Source organism: Pelmatolapia mariae, linkage group LG17, assembly GCF_036321145.2.
Source record: "Pelmatolapia mariae isolate MD_Pm_ZW linkage group LG17, Pm_UMD_F_2, whole genome shotgun sequence".
Classification (NCBI taxonomy): Eukaryota; Metazoa; Chordata; class Actinopteri; order Cichliformes; family Cichlidae; genus Pelmatolapia; species Pelmatolapia mariae.
This window is the reverse complement of record NC_086242.1, coordinates 20,061,341-20,080,328: the sequence shown is the minus strand read 5'-3', so window position 1 is coordinate 20,080,328 and position 18,988 is coordinate 20,061,341. Positions and strand designations below refer to the sequence as shown.

The 18,988-nt window shown below is 41.5% G+C and overlaps 1 protein-coding gene and 1 pseudogene across 1 annotated transcript; both read right to left on the bottom strand.

Annotated features, from left to right (window-relative positions):
• The window catches only part of LOC134615929 (NACHT, LRR and PYD domains-containing protein 14-like), an 851,239-nt pseudogene extending 844,535 nt beyond the window's left edge, over nt 1-6,704 (bottom strand).
• A 6,682-nt stretch (nt 6,705-13,386) lies between these two features.
• On the bottom strand, nt 13,387-18,393 carry LOC134616019 (tetraspanin-8-like). Its single transcript, XM_063460790.1, has 10 exons — nt 18,266-18,393; nt 17,892-17,963; nt 17,690-17,806; nt 17,236-17,310; nt 16,923-17,018; nt 16,394-16,504; nt 16,277-16,312; nt 16,102-16,185; nt 15,660-15,787; nt 13,387-13,772 (listed from the first exon to the last, which is right to left on the bottom strand). The coding sequence occupies exons 1-9, from the start codon at nt 18,323-18,325 to the stop codon at nt 15,665-15,667; spliced, it is 774 nt and encodes a 257-aa protein (XP_063316860.1). The 5' UTR covers nt 18,326-18,393; the 3' UTR covers nt 13,387-13,772; nt 15,660-15,664.
• Nucleotides 18,394-18,988: the final 595 nt, after the last annotated feature.

The window sequence follows — 18,988 nt, the reverse complement described above, 5'->3', positions numbered from 1 at the left end:
AACCAAGATATCGTAAAGGAACTGGAAAAGATGGGTCACTCCATCTGACAGCACTAGAGTCAGGTTATAAGGGGAAAGCTTTACAATTTATTGAAATATCTTCAGAAATAGTAATCGGTGAACTGACCTCAAAGTCTCCAGTCTGCAGTTTGGACTCTCCAGAACAGCAAAAAGGTTTTTTGACTCTAAATCCTGCAGTTTGTTTCCATTCAGGTTCAGCTCTGTCAGATGGGAGGGGTTGGACATGAGAGCTGAGGCCACGATTTCATAGTGAGTCTCTGACAGTTTACAGCCAGAAAGTCTGTGATGACACATATTACAGAACAAGTTATTATAAAGAACTAGTGTTTTGTGTGGCATGTTCCAAAGTAAGATGTCACTGAACAAAAGGAAAAGAGCACAATGGTGCAAACTGAATCCAGACAGAGACAACTTAATATCAGCTCTTTCCACACATCTGCAGACAGAATGCTTACACAAACCTAGTGAAGTATGCAGAGCAACATTAAAGCTGCAGCGAAAGGCGGAGTTCAACAAGTACCAATAATATTGATGAGCAGTTAGGCTTTTAGCACTGTAGCCTCAATTTCTAGATGTGCCTGCTCCTACAGTACAATCATTATGCCGATTTTAAGTCTCTTTGCACAAGATTTCATCTTTGTTTTTTGTTTTTGATGCTATGCTTAAACATTAACAACAAAAACAGACACTAAAAAAAGATGGCAACTGTGTCCTCATTAGGATAGAGATTTGTGTTAACATGTGTAACATGAAACAATAATTCTCCTCAGTCTCTCTCAGACCTGAAGATTTTAGGGCAATTTCACATTTGGTCTATTTACTGTGGTCGTAATTAGTTAGAGTTTGTAAGCAAACAGTAATGCATCGTTACAATGCATTGTTACAGTAATTCTTACTTAAGAAACAAACAACATTTTCAGAGCAGCTCAACAGCATCTGTGAAAATCTAACCAATGTATTGTTTGCAATAGAAAAAATGGAATTATAAGAAAGAAAAATGAGAGCATTATAGTAAGAACTTTTGAACACCTTAGCTACAAATTTACATTGATTTACAATGTTAATCAGATATTTACTCACTGAGCCTTTCTACAGTTCCTCACAGCAGGAATCAGTCTCCTTCGTTCCTCATCTGATGTGTTTTACTTCTTCAGGACAAACTCATCTAAAACCTTCTCTGACATCTGCAGCATGTAGGCCAGAGCTGAGCAGTGGATCTCAGAGAGCTCCTTCTCTGATCTGTTTTTGCACTTCAGAAACTCCAAGATCTCCTGATGTACTGTGAGTTCATTGATCTCCATCAGACAATGGAAGATGTTGATACATCTATCAGGAGAGGTATTCTCATTGGTTATCTTACAAAGGTTGCTGATGATTCGCTGTATAATTTCTGGAGTGCTCTCTGTCTGGCCTAGCAGACCTCCTAAGAGTCTCTGGTTGGACTCAAGAGAGAGACCATAAAGGAATCGCACCAACAGGTCCAGGTGTCCATTTTTAATTTGGAGGGATTTCTGCATGACTCTGCTCAGAAAGACATCTAAAGATGAGCTGTCACCACAATAAACATGTTCACCATTCCCTAGAAAATGCTTTAGCACTTCTGTTTTTCTGTTAGTATGACAGTGAAACATGTAGACTGCAGCCAGGAACTCCTGAATACTCAGATGAACAAAGCAATAGACTGATTTCTGGAATATCACACAGTCTCATTTGAAGATCTCTGTACAAACTCCTGAGTACACTGAGGCCTCTGTGACATCCAGACCACACTGCTCCAGGTCTTCTTGGTAGAACATGATGTTTCCTTTCTCAAGATTTTCAAAGGCCAGCCTCCCCAGCTTCAGAAGATCTTCACTGTCAGCCTCTGTCAGCTCCTGTGGACTCGTCTCATATCCCTCATGGTACTTGTGCTTCTGTCTCTTTGTCTGAACGAGCAAGAAGTGTGAGTACATGTCAGTCAGGGTCTTGGGCAGCTCTCCTCTCTGCTCTGTAGTCAACATGTGCTCTAGGACTGTAGCAGTGATCCAGCAGAAGACTGGGATTCTACACATGACATGGAGGCTCCTGGATGTCTTCATGTGGGAGATGATTCTGCTGGACACCTCTTCATCACTGAATCTCCTCCTGAAGTACTCCTCCTTCTGGGCGTCAGTGAAGCGTCGTACTTCTGTCGCCCTGTCCACACATATCGGAGGGATCTGATTGGCTGCTGCAGGTCGGGAGTTATCCAGATGAGAGCTGAGGGAAGCAGATTCCCTTTGATGAGGTTTGTCAGCAGCTCGCTGACTGATGACTTCTGTGTGACATCAAACACAAGCTTCCCTTTAGTGAAATCCAATGAAAGTCTGCTTTCATCCAGGCCATCAAAGATGAACAAAAGTTTGCAGACAGTGAGCTGCTCTGCTGTGACCTTCTGTAATGTTGGATGGAAAACATGGAGCAGTTCCAGAAGACTGTACCGGTCATCTTTGATCAGGTTCAGCTCCCTGAATGAAAGCAGAATCACCAAACTGACACGTTGGTTCTCCAAACCTTCTGCCCAGTCCAGAGTGAACTTCTGCACTGAGAAAGTTTTTCCAATGCCGGCAATGCCATTCGTCAGAACCACTCTGATGCGTCTCTGTTGGTCAGGCAAGACTTTAAAAATGTCATGACAGCTGACTGGAGTGTCATGGAGGGTCTTGTTCATGGAAACTGTCTCCAGCTGCCACACCTCATGTTGGGTATGAACCTCTTCACTCTGTCCTTCTGTGATGTAGAGCTCAGTGAAGATCCTGTTAAATAGGGTTCCACTTCTTGTTCCTTCAGTCACACGTTTACTTCTCCTTCCTAGATTGGCCTTATGTTCATCTAAGAACTTCTGCAGACGACTATCTGCTAAAAGAATGAAAATCAATGAACATAAAGCAAAATGTCTGTGAAGGTTCTCAGTCATCCAGGACATCGTAGTCAAAGGAGTTTGCAAAGAAAAGCGTCTGGACTTCTTTAAGTTGCTTGAAGACGTTTCACCTCTCATCCGAGAAGCTTCTTCAGTTCTAAGGTCAAATGGCCGAGAGTCCCAGATTTAAACCCAGTGGGAGTATCCCCCCAAAGAGGGACAAAGGACCCCCTGATGATCCTCTAATCACATGAGCCAAGGTGTGAAAGCGGGTGTGGGACCTAATCAGCCAGGGTTTCGTGTGAGCTCATTGTGAAACCTGGCCCCACCTTGTCATGTGAATTCCTGAGGTCAGATGGCCCAGGATGTGAATGGGCATTAAGGCGTCTGGGGAGGGAACTCAAAACTGGATTATAGATGGCAGACAGTTGGTGTCGTAAACCACCGCCTCTGTTCAAAGATGGTCGCTCACAGTGGACATAGATGGCCTCTTTCACTCCTCTTTCAAACCATCTGTCCTCTCTGTCCAAAAAGTGAACATTGGCATCCTCGAAAGAGTGACCTTTATCCTTTAGATGCAGATGGACTGCTGAGTCTTGTCCTGTGGAGGTGGCTCTTCTATGTTGTGCCATGCGCTTGTGAAGTGGCTGTTTGGTCTCTCCAATGTAGAGGTCTGGGCATTCCTCGCTGCACTGTACAGCATACACCACGTTGTTAAGTCTGTGTTTTGGAGTTTTGTCTTTCGGGTGAACCAGTTTTTGTCTGAGTGTGTTGCTGGGTCTGAAGTACACTGGGATGTCGTGCTTGGAGAAAACTCTCCTGAGTTTCTCTGATACACCGGCTACATAGGGGATGACAACGTTGTTGCGTCTGTCTTTCTTATCCTCCCTCGCTGGTGTCTGATCTTCTTTTCTGTGCCTCTTTGCTGACTTTATGAACGCCCAGTTAGGATAACCGCATGTTTTGAGTGCTTCCTTTACGTGTGTGTGTTCCTTTTTTTTCCCCTCAGGCTTAGAGGGAACATGTTCTGCCCGGTGGTGTAGGGTCCTAATTACTCCAAGTTTGTGTTCCAGAGGGTGATGGGAGTCAAAGAGGAGGTACTGGTCCGTGTGTGTGGGCTTCCGGTAAACTTCGATGTTGAGGTTGCCATTCTCTTCAATGTGCACAGCGCAGTCCAGGAAAGGCAAACAGTTATCCTTTGTGTCTTCCCTGGTGAACTTGATGTTTTTATCCACGGCGTTAATGTGCGCAGTGAAGGATTCCACTTCTTGTGTCTTGATTTTGACCCAGGTGTCGTCTACATATCTGTACCAGTGACTGGGTTCTCTTCCTTTGAAAGAGCCAAGAGCCTTCCTTTCCACTTCCTCCATGTAAAGGTTGGCTACAATAGGTGACACTCGGGAGCCCATGGCACAGCCATGTTTTTGTCTGTAGAAGCCTTCGTTGTATTTGAAGTATGTTGTGGTAAGGCAGAGGTCTAACAGTGTGCAGATCTGATCGGGTGTGAAGTTGGTCCTGTCTTCCAAGGAGCTGTCTTCTTGTAGTCGTTTTCTGACAGTCTCCACTGCTTCCGTGGTGGGTATGCAAGTGAAGAGAGAGACTACATCAAAGGACACCATGGTTTCATCTGGATCCAGGGTAAGTTTCTGGACCTTGTCGGTGAAGTCGGTGGAGTTCTTGATGTGGTGTGGGGTGTTCCCCACGAGAGGTGCAAGGATGGTAGCAAGGTGTTTCGCAATGTTATAAGTGGCTGAGTTTATGCTACTGACTATGGGTCTGAGTGGGACCCCTTCCTTGTGGATTTTAGGAAGTCCATAAATGCAGGGTATGGCATCCCCTGGATAAAGGCGGTGATATGTAATGCGGTCAATGATTTTGTCCTTTTCAAGGTCTTGAAGGCAAGCTATAACTTTCTTTTTATAGCTGCTTGTGGGGTCTCGCTTTAAAGCTTCGTAGGTGTTGTTGTCACTGAGGAGAGTAGTGATCTTTGTGTGGTAATCTGTTGTTTAGGAGCACCGTGCACCGTGGTCCTAAACACAAGTCCAATAGTGAAAGATGGCATGCCTGGAGCATCCTCCCTGGTTGTAGTTGACTATGGATAAAGGGACCAAACCAGTCCCTCTAGGCTGGCTGGTGTAGTTGAAGGCTGAATGACCTTGCAGGCCTAACAGATAAAGTCCATTGGTTTTCCTTGCCATTTATGGATTTGGACCATTTCAGCTGTGCATTTGTGAGTGAGCTTTAAGCAATGCACTAGAAGAAGACAAGCTACTATAGTTGCTGATGCACTCAGAAATGTTTTCTCCAAGGTTTGAATTGGGGGTTTTTAGAATTCAATTTGTTAAGAATAAAGGCCCTTTATGTATATTTTGTGCTTTTTCCTTTGCTCATTTGGCAAGACACCACATTTTATTTTAGCTTTTAATACCTGAACAACACAAGAAGTCCAGCTTTCAGAAATGAAATAATCAGACAGAGGTTCAGTCTTACTTTCATAGCTTCTCTGAATGCCTGAAGAGCCTTCTAATGAAGCAGACTGGTGCAAGGAGATAGATTGTCTGCATCCACAGCTGGTAGAGACCAGATCCTTCTTAAAATCCTGATAGAAAGTACAGCAGGACTTCTGCTCCTCCACACTGTGAAAACCAAGGAAAATTTATTCTGATCAGAACAAAGCACAGTAAAGCCAGAAGTGCTAAAATTTAACACTAGCACTGACAAATATATATCATGGTCATGATCAGTCTGTAGTGGGCTGTTGGAGCCAATCACAAAGCATGGAAAGGCTGCAGAGCCTAATTTAATGGAGGGGGGAAAAAAATGCAAGCTTTCAAGAACAAGCCTGGAGCCTTAATTAAGACCCAGAATGGATATGAGTATAGTTGGATGTGCTACATGGAAATGTGGTTAAACTCACACTTCCTGGAACATAACCTTTCTAGCACATAGCGTAGGACACACCTACACACACCAGAGATGAAGGGAACCATCAGACTGAAGAAGAAGACCCGTTGGGCTTGGTTAACCTGTGGGACTTAGGAGGCAATGGATGGATACTGATAGGCCAAGTGGAACATGGCTCCGGCTGAAGCAAAAACTCAGGTGTGGAAGAAGTTCAGAGGGGCCATGGAATACTTCAAGGACCTCATTAAACCCACTGACACGTCTTCTGTAGAGGAAACAGTCTGAGGACGAGGGGGATAACTCGTCTATCACCTTGGGTGGCAGACTGGGATGATGGTTCCCATCTTTAATAAGTGGGACCGGAGGGTGTGTTCCAACTCTAGGGAGCACACCCCTTTCCTTAGCCTCCCTGGGAAAGTCTATGCCAAAATGTTGGAAAGTCTAATCCGTCTATTAGGCAAACCTTGGTAACAGGAGGAAAAATGCAGTTTGCGTCCCGGTCACGGAACACTGGACCAGCTCTTTACTCTCTCAAGGATACTTGAGGGTACATGGGAATTTGCCCAACCAGTCTACATGTGTTTTGTGGGCTTCAAGAAGGCATTCAAAACTGTCCTTCAGAGCACTCTTTGGGATGTGCTTCAGGAGCATGAAGTGTCTGACCCATTGTTAAGAGCCAAAAAAAACCCTGAATTTTCCCCTTGTTGACTTTTCTCCCAGTACTCTGGCTTCCTCCCACAGTCCAAAGACGTGCAGTTAGTGGAGTTAGGTTAATTGGTGATTGTAAATTGCTCATAGGAGTCTGTCTCTTTGCGTTAGCTTTGCGATTAGACTGGAAACCTTCCCAGGGTGTACCCCACCTCTCACCCACGACAGCTGGGATAGGCTCCAGCTCCCCCATGGCCCTGAATGGGATAACTGGAAGTGAATGGATGGATTTAATGGGCCATCTTAAGTTTGCCAGTGAGCATCTCAATGATTCCAAGAAGGCCCAAGTAAAAGTCCTGTTTCAGGTGAAACCAAAATCAAGGTCTTTGGTGTCAACATGACCAACCATGTTTGGTGGAAGAGAAATGTTGAGTAGGACCCAAAGAACGGCATCCCCACAGAGGCAGAAACAATATACATTGGGGCTGTGTTTCTGCTAAGTGTACAAGACAACTTCAAAAATGGCCAATGGGTGGGGCCATGTAGTGCAAGATCTTAGACAAGGACTTCCTTCCTTGCATTTCTGGGAATAAGTCAAATGTAAATATTCTAATTTGTGAAGACTTGAAGTTTACTGTATTTTACTATACTATATATACTATATTCACTATTTAGGACACAGTGTCTACTAAAAACAAAGGTTTATAATTATGTATTGCTTCATTTGTGTTTTCGTGCAGTTGTTTGTTTTGTTTTGTTTTGTTTTAACCATCATGCCTCTAAAGCAGGGGTCGGCAACCTTAGGCACGCGTGCCACAGTTGGCACGCGAAGGGTTAACTGATGGCATGACCATAGCTGGACTGGCCATCGGGTATACCGGGCATTTGCTCGGTGGCCCGATGATTTTTTTGTTTTTTTGTAACGGTATAAACAATAAAAGGTGGTGGATTGGCCAGATGCTGGTCGGTGTGTAAAAATAACTCAGTTGTTTGGTGGTGGCTATGGCGGTGCTTCCTTAGATTCAGTAACATTAGCAAGTGGTGGAGGCCAGCAGGTGGATGAGAGAAAGGGGAGGCAGGAGGAGAGCCCCGAGGCAGCCGCCGGTCCGAGTGTCAGGTGAACTGAACTTCAGGTAAGAAGTTATGACCTGCAGTATATCTGGGTCAGATATAAACCAAGTTTAGGTGGAGTTTATTTTCGTTGTGCTGACTTTTTACAGTCAGTTACAATAACTCGTACTGTGTACTAGCTAGCATGACGAAATTTCTATACAGCTGGGTGGATTTATTCTGTCGTTACACTGCACAGCTGCCTCTTCTTCTCTCATTCTCTCCCCCTCTCTCTCCTGTTGCTACTTCAATCATGAAACTGATCAATGATCAGCTGATCGGCTTTTCTCTCTTGATTGTTTATCGCCCACTTTGCACCAGAAAGAGGAAACCAGCGGATGTCGCGCTAAACAACAGTAGCACGTTTAAGCTTGATCAGCTGTTGTTAGAATTTATTTAATATTACTTTCTAGTAGCTGATGTTTGCTGGAGCCACAGCTGTAAAAGCTGCTGGTCATGATATCGGTTTGTATATCTGGTGAGAGGGAAACATGAAGATGAAACGAGGAGATGTCCTTACTGAATCATCAGAGCTGAACAGGTGATGGAGAAACAGGTTTACCTTTTAGGTGACATGAATGATTTGAAGGGAAGTTATGAACTGTTTCTGAGAGACAAATAACACCAGGATCCTTTTTTAATGTAGCTGACAGCTGGTAACTGTGCAGGGGCGGGTCTAGCAAAGTTTTGCCAGGGGGGCCAGGTAGGGCATTAACAGGGAAAGGGGGGCACAAAGAAATACTTTCTTATTCTCATTTAAAATGTCTGGCTGTTATTAAATAATTATCTGAAGCTTACAACCAAAGTTTTTATCTGACGTAAAATGTATAGAAATCATACATATACCAACAAGACAGTGTACATCACTGTCACAACAGCGTTTGTTTTCATTCAAAGGCTTTATGGCTTTAATAACTGGTGGGCCGGTCTTTAGTTAAAATGCCCGGGCCGTTTTTTTGTCCCAGTCCAGCCCTGGGCACGACACGCAGTAAATTAATCTGAGAGGGTGCATCAGAAAATAAATGGCCGCGCCAGCAGTGCACATCGCAAATCAGCTTGAATAGACACATTAGTTGTGCCTCTTCTTAATGACGGTATCTTAGCTAACAACCCCAACTATCAGATTCAACTTCTAATTGGCTAAAAATAACTTAGCCTACTGGTGAGAGGGAGGTTGTTAGCTTTCCACATTCCGACACTTCAAAAGCTTCAGGAGCTGTCCGCTTAGCACAGCATCAGCACCAGCACCACGGAAATACACGGATACATCCTTAGACTCGAGACACAATGCGTTTTTGGGACTTTCAGGTGTATGGACCAATGTTTTATTTTCTGATCAAACCAGAAATCTTTAATGAGCAGCTAATTTGTCTCGCATTAACTGGCTGAGTTAATGCCAGTTAATGCAACATCGAAGCAGCTGGAATCCACAGCTGTGCGTGTTCATGGAGCTTGCATTTTCACCTGCTGGACATCACTACCTGACAAGTTTAACTGTCTTCAGAACATTGCAGAGGCCTTATTGACAGTATTTGGCTCTACATATCTGTGTGAGCAGATTTTCTCTCACACGAGTGTCCTCAGGTAGCCGTCTGAATGCTGGACACTCGGAGACCTGTGTCTCTGAGTGGGAGACCAGAGATCACATTAACATGTGTATCCCTGTATTAACAAACATGCCATATTGGCCCAGTTTATTTTTCTTATCATTGTTGTGAGGAGACCATAAATAGCATTTGTATTTTCTATTGTACAGTTCATTTGCTGTTATGGAGTTCTTGTTATGGATAAAAAGTGTCTTTTTTTGTTTCAAAATAGCTGATAACTATTCACTGATAGCTGCCAACATCTGCAAACAAATATAATTCTATAAAGTGGTTCTATATAGTGTGTAACTGTTCATATAGAGCGTTATTAAATTTATTGCTAATGCAATCATATGGCACACTGACTTCTGAGGAAATTTTAAATGGCACTCGTCATCAGAAAGGTTGCCGACCCCTGCTCTAAAGAGACAAAAGATTTGAGATCTTTATCATCCAAAATCTGATCTTTATGTCAGGTTATCCTGCTTACTAATATTTAGCTGTGCATGTATACGGATACATTCAAATAGAAGAACTCCTTCATGTGTTTATCAGTGTGCTTTTCACACCAGATAAGTTTTTTGTCTGGTGGGGAAATAAAAAGATTTTCAACATCCTCACAGAAACTTTGCATTGTTAGAGCTGAGTGCAGGTGGTCTAACAGTTACTGTAAAACAACAGTTGTTCTCTTATCATGAATTGTCTTCAGCTTCGTTTACAGAATAAACACTGCCTTACTTTGTGTTTGAGGGTCCAGGTTCTTTACTGAAGATTGGGTTTTCAACTGGACCGGTTACTCTTCAAAGACACACAGCTGGATCTTGAAAGCTCTGCACTGTGTCTGTGTTGCTGACCGCTGGAAACACAAACACAACAAAACATCACAACAAAAACAAAAATCCTACATTTCTCTTGTGCATGTTCCTGTTGTTTGGTACTGAGCTTCTTCTCCCTCAGGGTTGGGTTTATGAAGCCAAAACTTGTGACGTCTTCAGTAAATTTTTAATCTTTTCCTCTTCAATCCTAATCCTAAACTCTGATCATGACTGTGTAAGGACTGAGAAACAGTGAGAGTGTAGTGCTGAGAGAATAGTATTATACTCTGATTATTACCGTCCCCTGTGTAGTCTTTCTGATCAGACCCAAATCTTTGAAGCAGCAGCAGAAAGAGTTTCCACTGAGCAGCCTTTATATCATATAAAATCTGACGTTAACGCATGTTTTTATGGTAGGTTATCCTCCCCACTTCTCCCGCCATACTTATGTGCTTGCTTGTGTATAGATACAATGAAACAGAAGCACTCCTTCACTCCTTTGTCAGTAAGTTTATGTTGTGCTTTTTAATCCAAATAATAGTATCTCCTGCCAAATGATTCATCTTCCCCTTAGTTTACAGAAGAAACAGTGTCCTACTTTATGTCTGAGGGTCTAGGTTCCTTCAGTTCACTCATCGTTAGTCTGAGAAAGAAAGCAGCATTTCTCCTGCTCTGTCAACTGATCTCACTTTTAGTTTCGTTCTCAGCTGAAAGGAGCAGCCACTCCCCTCTACATTTAATCACCTGACTACATAACAGGTGTGCGATGCAAAGATTAGCTTCTGTTCTTGCACTTTGGCATGAGGGCTCAGTCTGCATTACTGTGGCTTCTTACCCTCTTCATCAAGTATGTAGACAAAGGCACACACACAGGCCATTTACTCACTTGTGCAGTTCTAAAATTGTGATTGAACCATTTTGCTTTTCTACTATGTCTTCTTCTTCTTTCTTATTGTTATTTATTTCTTCTATTTTTTCTATTTCTTCTATTTTCTCCCATTTTCTTTTTCATTTGTGTCTTTTTTTTCTGCCTGGCAGCACTGACATTGCTATATTCCACATGTACTGTGAATAATAGTGAAATAATAAAAATAGAAATCAATAAATCGATTGGTAAAAACAAAACAACAAAAAAAGACAAATAAAAGGAGCCTATAAAGAGTTTCTATAGTGTGTGATGGAAAAGCAAATGTTTGGCACAACATTACAGTGAGATCATAATTTTGATTGCAAAAGCTGCCGGGCAAGATTAAAAAAAAATCAACATCTACACACTGCCAGCCATCAGACACCCTGCTGGGATAATAAACTGGCCAAAGGAGGAGATAGAAGCCACATAAAGACAAGGAAGCTCCTGACCATGTGTGATGAGTTACATCCCAAGTCCAGCACCCAGAGACTGTACACTTAGCGGGAGGAAGGAAGCTGAGAACTTGTGAGTACACAGAACCATTATCCAGGATGAAACAACAAAGATCCATGAGTACATCAGGAAGATGGCCACAACTGATCATGTGCTTAGTGAATTAATCAGAAATCAGAGAAAGAAGAGGAGCAAGGAGAAGAACCATCATGGAAGGACAGGCCCCAGCACACATGCACCCCTGTCAGATAGAGGAAGTGGCAGATATCAGAAAAATCCTTCTAGTTGTTGGACAAAGCTGGATGGAAAGACAGCAAAAAGGCATTAATCATAGCAGCAGAGGAACAAGCTCCATAAAGGCTGGGGTCTACCAAACCAGCCAAGACCCCAGGTCCAGGCTATGTAAAGATGCCTCTGAGACAGTCCAGCACATAACAGCAGGGTGCAAGATGCCAGCAGACAGGGCATACATGGAACACCATAACCAAAGTCCCAAGGTCAAAATCGGAGATGCCCCCTACAGTGGTTGAGAATGACCAACCTAAGATCCTGTGGGACTTCCAGATACAGACAGACAAATCAATCGGACATAGTAGTGGTGGACAAGCGGAGGAAGATAGCCGTACTGATAGACGTAGCTATACTGACTGACAGCAACATCAGGGAGAAGGAAGATAAGAAGTTTGATAAGTACTGAGGGCTCAAGAAGATGTGTAGGGTAAAGGCAACAGTGGTCCCCGTGGTATTCGGAGCACTCAAACCCTCAAGCTCCCATGATCAGGACCACTTTCCTCTCCTCTCCTTGTGGGCTCCATAATCTCCAAATATGGCGATCATCATAGTGACGCAGTAGAAAATGAAGAGTTTGATGGTGCAGCTCTCCAGCAGCAGACTGATGAAGGAAGTGTCATAAAGAGTTTTGTGGGCTTTGTCAAAAAAAGAGCATGTTTGTCTTTTAGATACATCACTTTGGTATTTTTTACATGTATTTACACTAAGCAATACCTGCAGCTCTAAAGAACCGACTCCAAAGCTTAATACTGAGCTCAAGTATGAGAGATCATGATTGTTATTGGCTTTATAAAAGTTTCTTGATTATGGAGGAAATGAGTTTGAGGCAGCTGTTGATCTGAGCCATGTTTGCAGCTGGAAAATATAGTAAAAATAACAGCACTGTTCCCAAAGTGCAGAGGAGTTTTATTGCTCTGGGGGGAAGGATTTCCAGAAAACCAAAGAGAGGGGCAGGTGTTTGTTGGATTTGAAAACTTCTGTGAATGTAGGGCCAGTCTGAACATGACCTCCTACAAACAAATCCCAGCCCGTTCTCACTCCCAGGGCATAGCATACCGACGTTTTGTCACGTCCCGCGGCGTTCCTGAGGAATGCAAAAGGTTACCTTCCGCGTTCTTAGGGTACGCGTCGGGTTGTGGGTGAAATCCAGTGGAAGGACAGTCCCGCGGTAATACACGTTCCAGGCATGTATTCTAGCCCTAAACTTAACCTTATCCCTAACCCTAACCATAACCCTATTCTTAACCTTAACCAGCACAGAAATGGCATAAAATAGTGTTTTCCAAAGCGATTTTAAGAAAATGAACGAACATGTGTAGATTGAGTCCAAACGGCTCTCATGTTTTCTCATTTTTCCGATCTCATCATTTAGGAACGTGTTGGGTACCCGAAAGCGTAAAATGTTGACGATTTGTCACCTAGCGTAAACGTGTTACAAATCCAGATGTGGAAGGAGAGTGAATTTACTGGAACACTGTAAGCACATTTTATTTTTTAAAATAACACATTTACCAATATAATTAAGTACAGTGATGTAGGTTATGTCATTTTTATGCTACTTATTTCCATGGAAAATGTCTGGTGTTCACATTAATTACATCTTCCATATCAGTAGTACTGGTAATGGGTTCTGACTGTCTGTAAAATTATGCATACAACCTGCTGCAACCTGCTGCAGTTGTTTTTCGTTTGATTTGTGTTCGAATAAGTTCCTTTACAGCAGTGAAACAGAAAAAAATTTCAGACCGACACGGTTTCTTTTTTCCCCTTTTAATCCTGTAACATGTTTAGATTTACAGTTTTAATAATAAGAAAACATGACACATAGAGACGTCAAAAATGCAAAGATATACAAAAATATTTCCCTTTATAAACATTTTACAAGCAGCTGTGTCATCACAGCACTCAGGTTTCAAACTGCAAGCTTGGAAGATTCTGTCCTACTAACAAACTTTACATGAGGTCGCAAAAGAATGTGGCTTTTCTTTTAAGTACATTTAACATTACCATGACAAATGAAATCAGTAACATTAACACTGTCTTCCACAAACACAGCAGGTTACACGAGTCCAGGTGTGAGTGGTCTCAGGGATCTCAAGATGGCTGATAGCTGGTGGAAGCTGCCAGCTCTGTTCAGAGATGGAATGCAGGAAATTCTGTGAAAGAGATTTTAATTTAGAGATTAAAGACTGTTTTTACAGTAATGGTATTTAAGGTGAAGACTTTAGAGCCAAAAGTAGGTGAATTTTCTTCAGCAAAGAGTGAAGAAACTGGAAACTAAAAGGGTGAAATTGTACAAATCCCATTTTGAATTTAAAAACTTTTTTTTAACACAAACACAGAAAAGTCCACGTGAAAAGAACAATTTCTATGCATCAGAAAAGCAATTTTGGCAGATAAGAAATTAAGAAATAAAACTGGTATTTTGGGTGATATTATGCTCGATTAGTGGGCTGGAGAAAACAGTTAAGCTATTGAGATGGATTTCTTATGACTCTGACTTTTTGCCCAATATTCACGATAATAAGTTTAGGATATGGGTCTCAAAAGGTTTAACTACTTATTATTCTCTTACCCATGAGGGGGCATTCTTGAGCTTTGAGACATTAAAACAAAAATATGGACTAGGTCAAGACCATTTTTACAGGTATTTACAAGTCAGGCATTACTTTGATGAAAACATTAAAATTATAATAGAAAACAGTGAATTGGGCTTTGTGGAAACTTTTTCCATGTTAATAAAATCCCATTCTATGAGTCATATGATATCCAAAATGTATAAGTCAATCCAGCATGGCAAAGAGACCATTTCTGAATACATTAAGAGGAGGTGGGAGACGGAGGGCAATGTACTCGTCCCTAGTGAAAATGTGTCAACTGCAGTGGACCACAACAGTCTCCAATACATGGCGAGAGTTTGGATGGAGAAACTTAGTAAGATATTTTATTACACCAATTCAAAAAAGGCAACGAGGAGGTGGTGATTCATGCTGGAGGCTTTGTGGGACCTCTGGGGCTAATCATTATCATATCTTCTGGGAATGTAATGTACTAAGGTCATTTTGGTCCTGTATTTGTAATCATATAAATTATGTTTTTGGATCTAAAATCCCCTGTTCATTTCAGAGAATATATTTGGGAGATGTAAACACACAAAATTGGAAGAAGTCTGATATGAGACTGTTGGCAATTCTATTGATTGCTAGCAAAAAAGCAATTACAAGGAAATGGTTAAAGGTTGAACCACCGTCACAGGAGGACTGGATCAATATAGTCAACGATATCTACATTATGGAAAAGCTATCATACACTTTGAGGATTCAAAGTGACAAGTTCTATGAGCAATGGTCAAAATGGACCAAATATGTTACACCAATAAGATCTGACTTTTTATAAGGTTCTGGAAGTACAAGTGATACATGGATTTCAGGTGGACCTCCAGGCCCGGTGGCGCTGGTGCGGCTGACTTTTCTGTTAACCCAAATTAATTTAACTATATACGTAAAAGTATATATATTAAATAATAATGGATAAATTGATAATAATAATAATAACAAGAATAATTATAAAAATATTATTATAATAAATAATTAGTCCAGTAAAGTGCCAAATAAGGATCTTCGGAAGAGTCTGGCAGCTCAGCGTTGCTGAAAAACTGTACTCAAGTGCAGTTGTCTAAATCTGGGGTACACTTGGGTACTCCCAGATCCGGTCCTTTTTGGACCCATGACATACTCATATATGCCATATTTACCCTATTCTTTTTTATCCTTCTTTTCCGGAACTGTTCCCATGTATGTGGGGGGTTTTTTTGTTTTTGTTTTTTTTTTTTGGGGGGGGGGGGGGGGGGGGGGGGGGGGGGGGTTCTGACTGTTTGTTTGTTTCTTTATGCTGCACTGTTGTTATCGAAAAATTAAAAATTAAAAAAAAACAAAAAACAGAAAAGCAGTGAAATTTTTCATGCTGCTTGAAAAATATTTCACTTTGAAATTCAAGAAAACAAAAAACAGGACTTTATGAAAGAAAAAAACAATGCATCGTACTTTGGCTAGTATTCCGGGATGTTGTACAGCTCCTCGTATTTTGGTGGCATCATGGAGAGCACGATGGTGGGTCTGTTTGGGTAATACAGCTGGTGGATCATGATGGAGGACAGAATCATGCCAAGCAGCTGTTGGGGAACACAGGAAGTTGAGTTAAACATCTGCAGGTTGTGAAATGTTGATTCTGATTCTGTATTCATAATGAACTAATATTATAATAAACTTAGACTCAAACTGCTACGTATTTACCTACAAGATGATTTTTCACAAATTTAGATTTTAGTACTAGTTTACTTTTTGTTTCACTACAGATGCTGTCATTCTTCAACATTTGATGGAGAAGATGGAGAATTCAAACTTTGTAGAAAAAATATATTACATGTATACTATGACTTTCTCATTGTCGCATAAATAATAGCTGGGACTAATTGATAATACTCACAGCTAGAACAGCCAGAGTGAAGCTGATCACAAGCATGATGTTGTAATGAAACTGGATGTGGTCCATGATGGTGGGAAAGCAGGTCTGAAAATAGAAGGAAAAATAAAAACTGTCAGGTTCTGATATAAACTGAGGAATGATTTAAGCTTTTTCAAAATGGTGCTGGGTCGCTCACCTTAGTGTAGACGGACATTGTCTGCAGCATGAAAGTCTGGAAAATTTACAGAAATAAAGACTTTACAAACTGTGACACACTGTGACCAGTGAAGCGAGTGGGTGCATCGATACTCACGTTGTTTTCGACAGTCTGACATTTCCCCTCCTTCTCCTCCTCCTGGCTGCACACACAGGAGTTGGGGATGTTCTCCCAGTCTTTGTAGCTGAACAGACCACAGCAGTGAAACTACAAACAGCAGGGGAAGAAAGAAAGAGGAGGGTTACTCATCTTCAGGAGGATCATCAGCTGGAAATAGACGTTAAAAAGTGTGTGAGGGTTTCTTTTTCCCCCTTTTGAAAAATTTTTTAGAAAAAAGTGATCAAATTACTTGTGGACAGTTCGCTTGCTCTTATTCTGAAAGCTCACTTGCTGCCAACTATCAACTGTATATAAATAATGGCACAGTGTATTATGTCATGTTTAAAAGCTCATCTGATGTTATTTTACAATCATCACCAGTGTGCAAGTGCTAAATCTTTTATGCCCTGATTGAGTGTATCTTTTTTTCTATGAATGTAACTTGTATGTAGCAACAACAAAAGAAAAAGAAAATCAAATTTTAGATAGATTAAGAGATCGCAGCGAGCGAGTTAGAATATCTCACCTTCTCCTGAATGCCCTCAGCCATGTTCCTCACATCCTCTGAAGATCTGTCCAGAGGCACAAACCTACTGAAAGTCTTCTCCGCGATGCCTTTGAGCTGCAAAAAACAAATATTTTTATACCATGTATTACATTTATGGTTTAAAAATTAAAGCATTTTAATGGTTATGAAAGGTAATATGGGTAAGGTAAAGTAATGAAAAAGTAACTGTATTTATATGTGCTGATTATTTTAAAAAAGCATAATTAAAAAGTTTTTCCAGTTAAATCAAATAAATCTCTTCACTTGACTTCGTCCAGCATCCTGCCTTTACCTGAGGATGAATGATGGCAGCAGGGATTCCAATTATGAGCATCAGCAGGCATCCAATGACCATAAACACCAGGAACTGCAGAGGAAAATTCATTCAGTTTTTAAACACTTGCATTATCAAAGCACGACTATTACATTTATCACAGATGGTCTTCATTAAGAAATACAAACAGCCCATAATGGAATGAGACTAACAAGAGAAGAGGAAGCAAAACTAAACACAGCACACAAGATGGGAGACCATCAAAATAAAACAGGAAGTAGCAAACACTGAGGCACTAGGAATATAGAACATAAAAAGACGACTTTGGACTTCAAACACAAAACTCCTCTTAACCTACAGTGAACATAAGGACCTGTAAAATCAGAGCACCATACTGTAATGCAAAGATAATAAAAATGAGAAAAACCCAAAACATCCCCAAAACTCAAAACCAATGACAGTCTGAACTCACCATGATCAGGGCCACTTTGCTCTCCTTGTGGGCTCCGTAGGCTCCCAGCAAGGCGATCATCATGGTGATGCAACCCACCATGTAGAGGATGAAGAGTTGGGTGGAGCGACCCTCCAGCTATAGACAGAAGTGTCATGAAAAGGTTAGTGGGCTTTGTCTGTTTGTCCCCACGTGTTGCATTTATGTTTGAATGTGTCCTCACGTTGTGTCCTCCTCGAATGTCCATGAAGAACTGGCACCACAGAGCGAGGAGGATGGCCAGTCCACCAGCAACCTGAACAAAAAGAAAGTCTGGTTAGAACTGCTGCATCCTTTAAACACAACCAGGACATGAAATGACTGCACAGCCACACATGTGGACGAGCACAACAACAAACTCTGAAAGTAAGAACAAACATGTTGTGTTTATGTCGCTTTATTTTACTCTTCTAAGCTTCGGTTTCATTTAATTGTAAAAAAGGAGGCAAATGTGGTTGTTTTTGACTGCTGAGTCTGCCTGCGGACTAGTTGAAGTCTTTACTGAGATTCTGGATTAAAGTCTGCGATTATCATTTGCTAAATAATCTCTTTACTCACCATGAAGAATATGTTGAAGACAGTGAAGATGCGTTTGAGGCAGATGCTGATCTGAGCCATGTTTGCAGCTGGAAAATGGAGTCAAAATAACAGTACTGTTCCCAAAGTCCAGACGAGCTCCGACTGCAGCGAAGTGACGTGAGTGGAGAGCAGCTGAGTGAGCTGCTTTTAAGGGTTTCAGGGCTCTGCTGGGCGGGACATCCGGTAAGTTAGAGGTGGAAACTTCTGTGGAATGCTTGTTTAACAAGGGGAGGTTCTACGCAGGGTCTTCCTCCTTCCAGTAAATCCAGCGGAAATAGTTGTTGCTGTGAGCAGGGAGGGAAGCTGTTCTCAGGCTGGGAGGAGTGGAGGAGAGGGCGGTGAAGAAATGGTGATGAAATCCAAATGTGGAGACATGACTCATTTTAATTTTATGAGAATCTGTCGTCAGCAGGAGGAGAGATAACTTACCGAAAGTCAGTTTATTCCTCTACAGCTCAAAGTAGTTTTTACTGCATCTGCACACAATGTACTCAGAGTTTTCTTTTAATAAATGAGATATGTTTATAAGGGTACTGCACTTATGCACAAAGATTTGTATATAACTTTTTATGTTGTATCATTTCTGCAAATGTAAAGCAGTATGAGTACTGCACTCAAATACAGATTACATCGTCTTTAACTTCCCCCCTTATTACTTTTATAGTTGCATCTTATTAAATAATACTTTTTGTTTTATGAAGT

Bases quoted from the DNA above. Each gene is read 5' to 3' on its own strand.
- LOC134616019 (XM_063460790.1), bottom strand. From the start codon at position 18,325: ATGGCTCAGATCAGCATCTGCCTCAAACGCATCTTCACTGTCTTCAAC. The intron at 17,311-17,689 runs GTGAGTTCAGAC...TTTCCTCTGCAG, and splicing joins GCAAAGTGGCCCTGATCATG to TTCCTGGTGTTTATGGTCAT. The intron at 16,186-16,276 runs GTGAGCGACCCA...TTCTATTTTCAG, and splicing joins CAATGTCCGTCTACACTAAG to ACCTGCTTTCCCACCATCAT.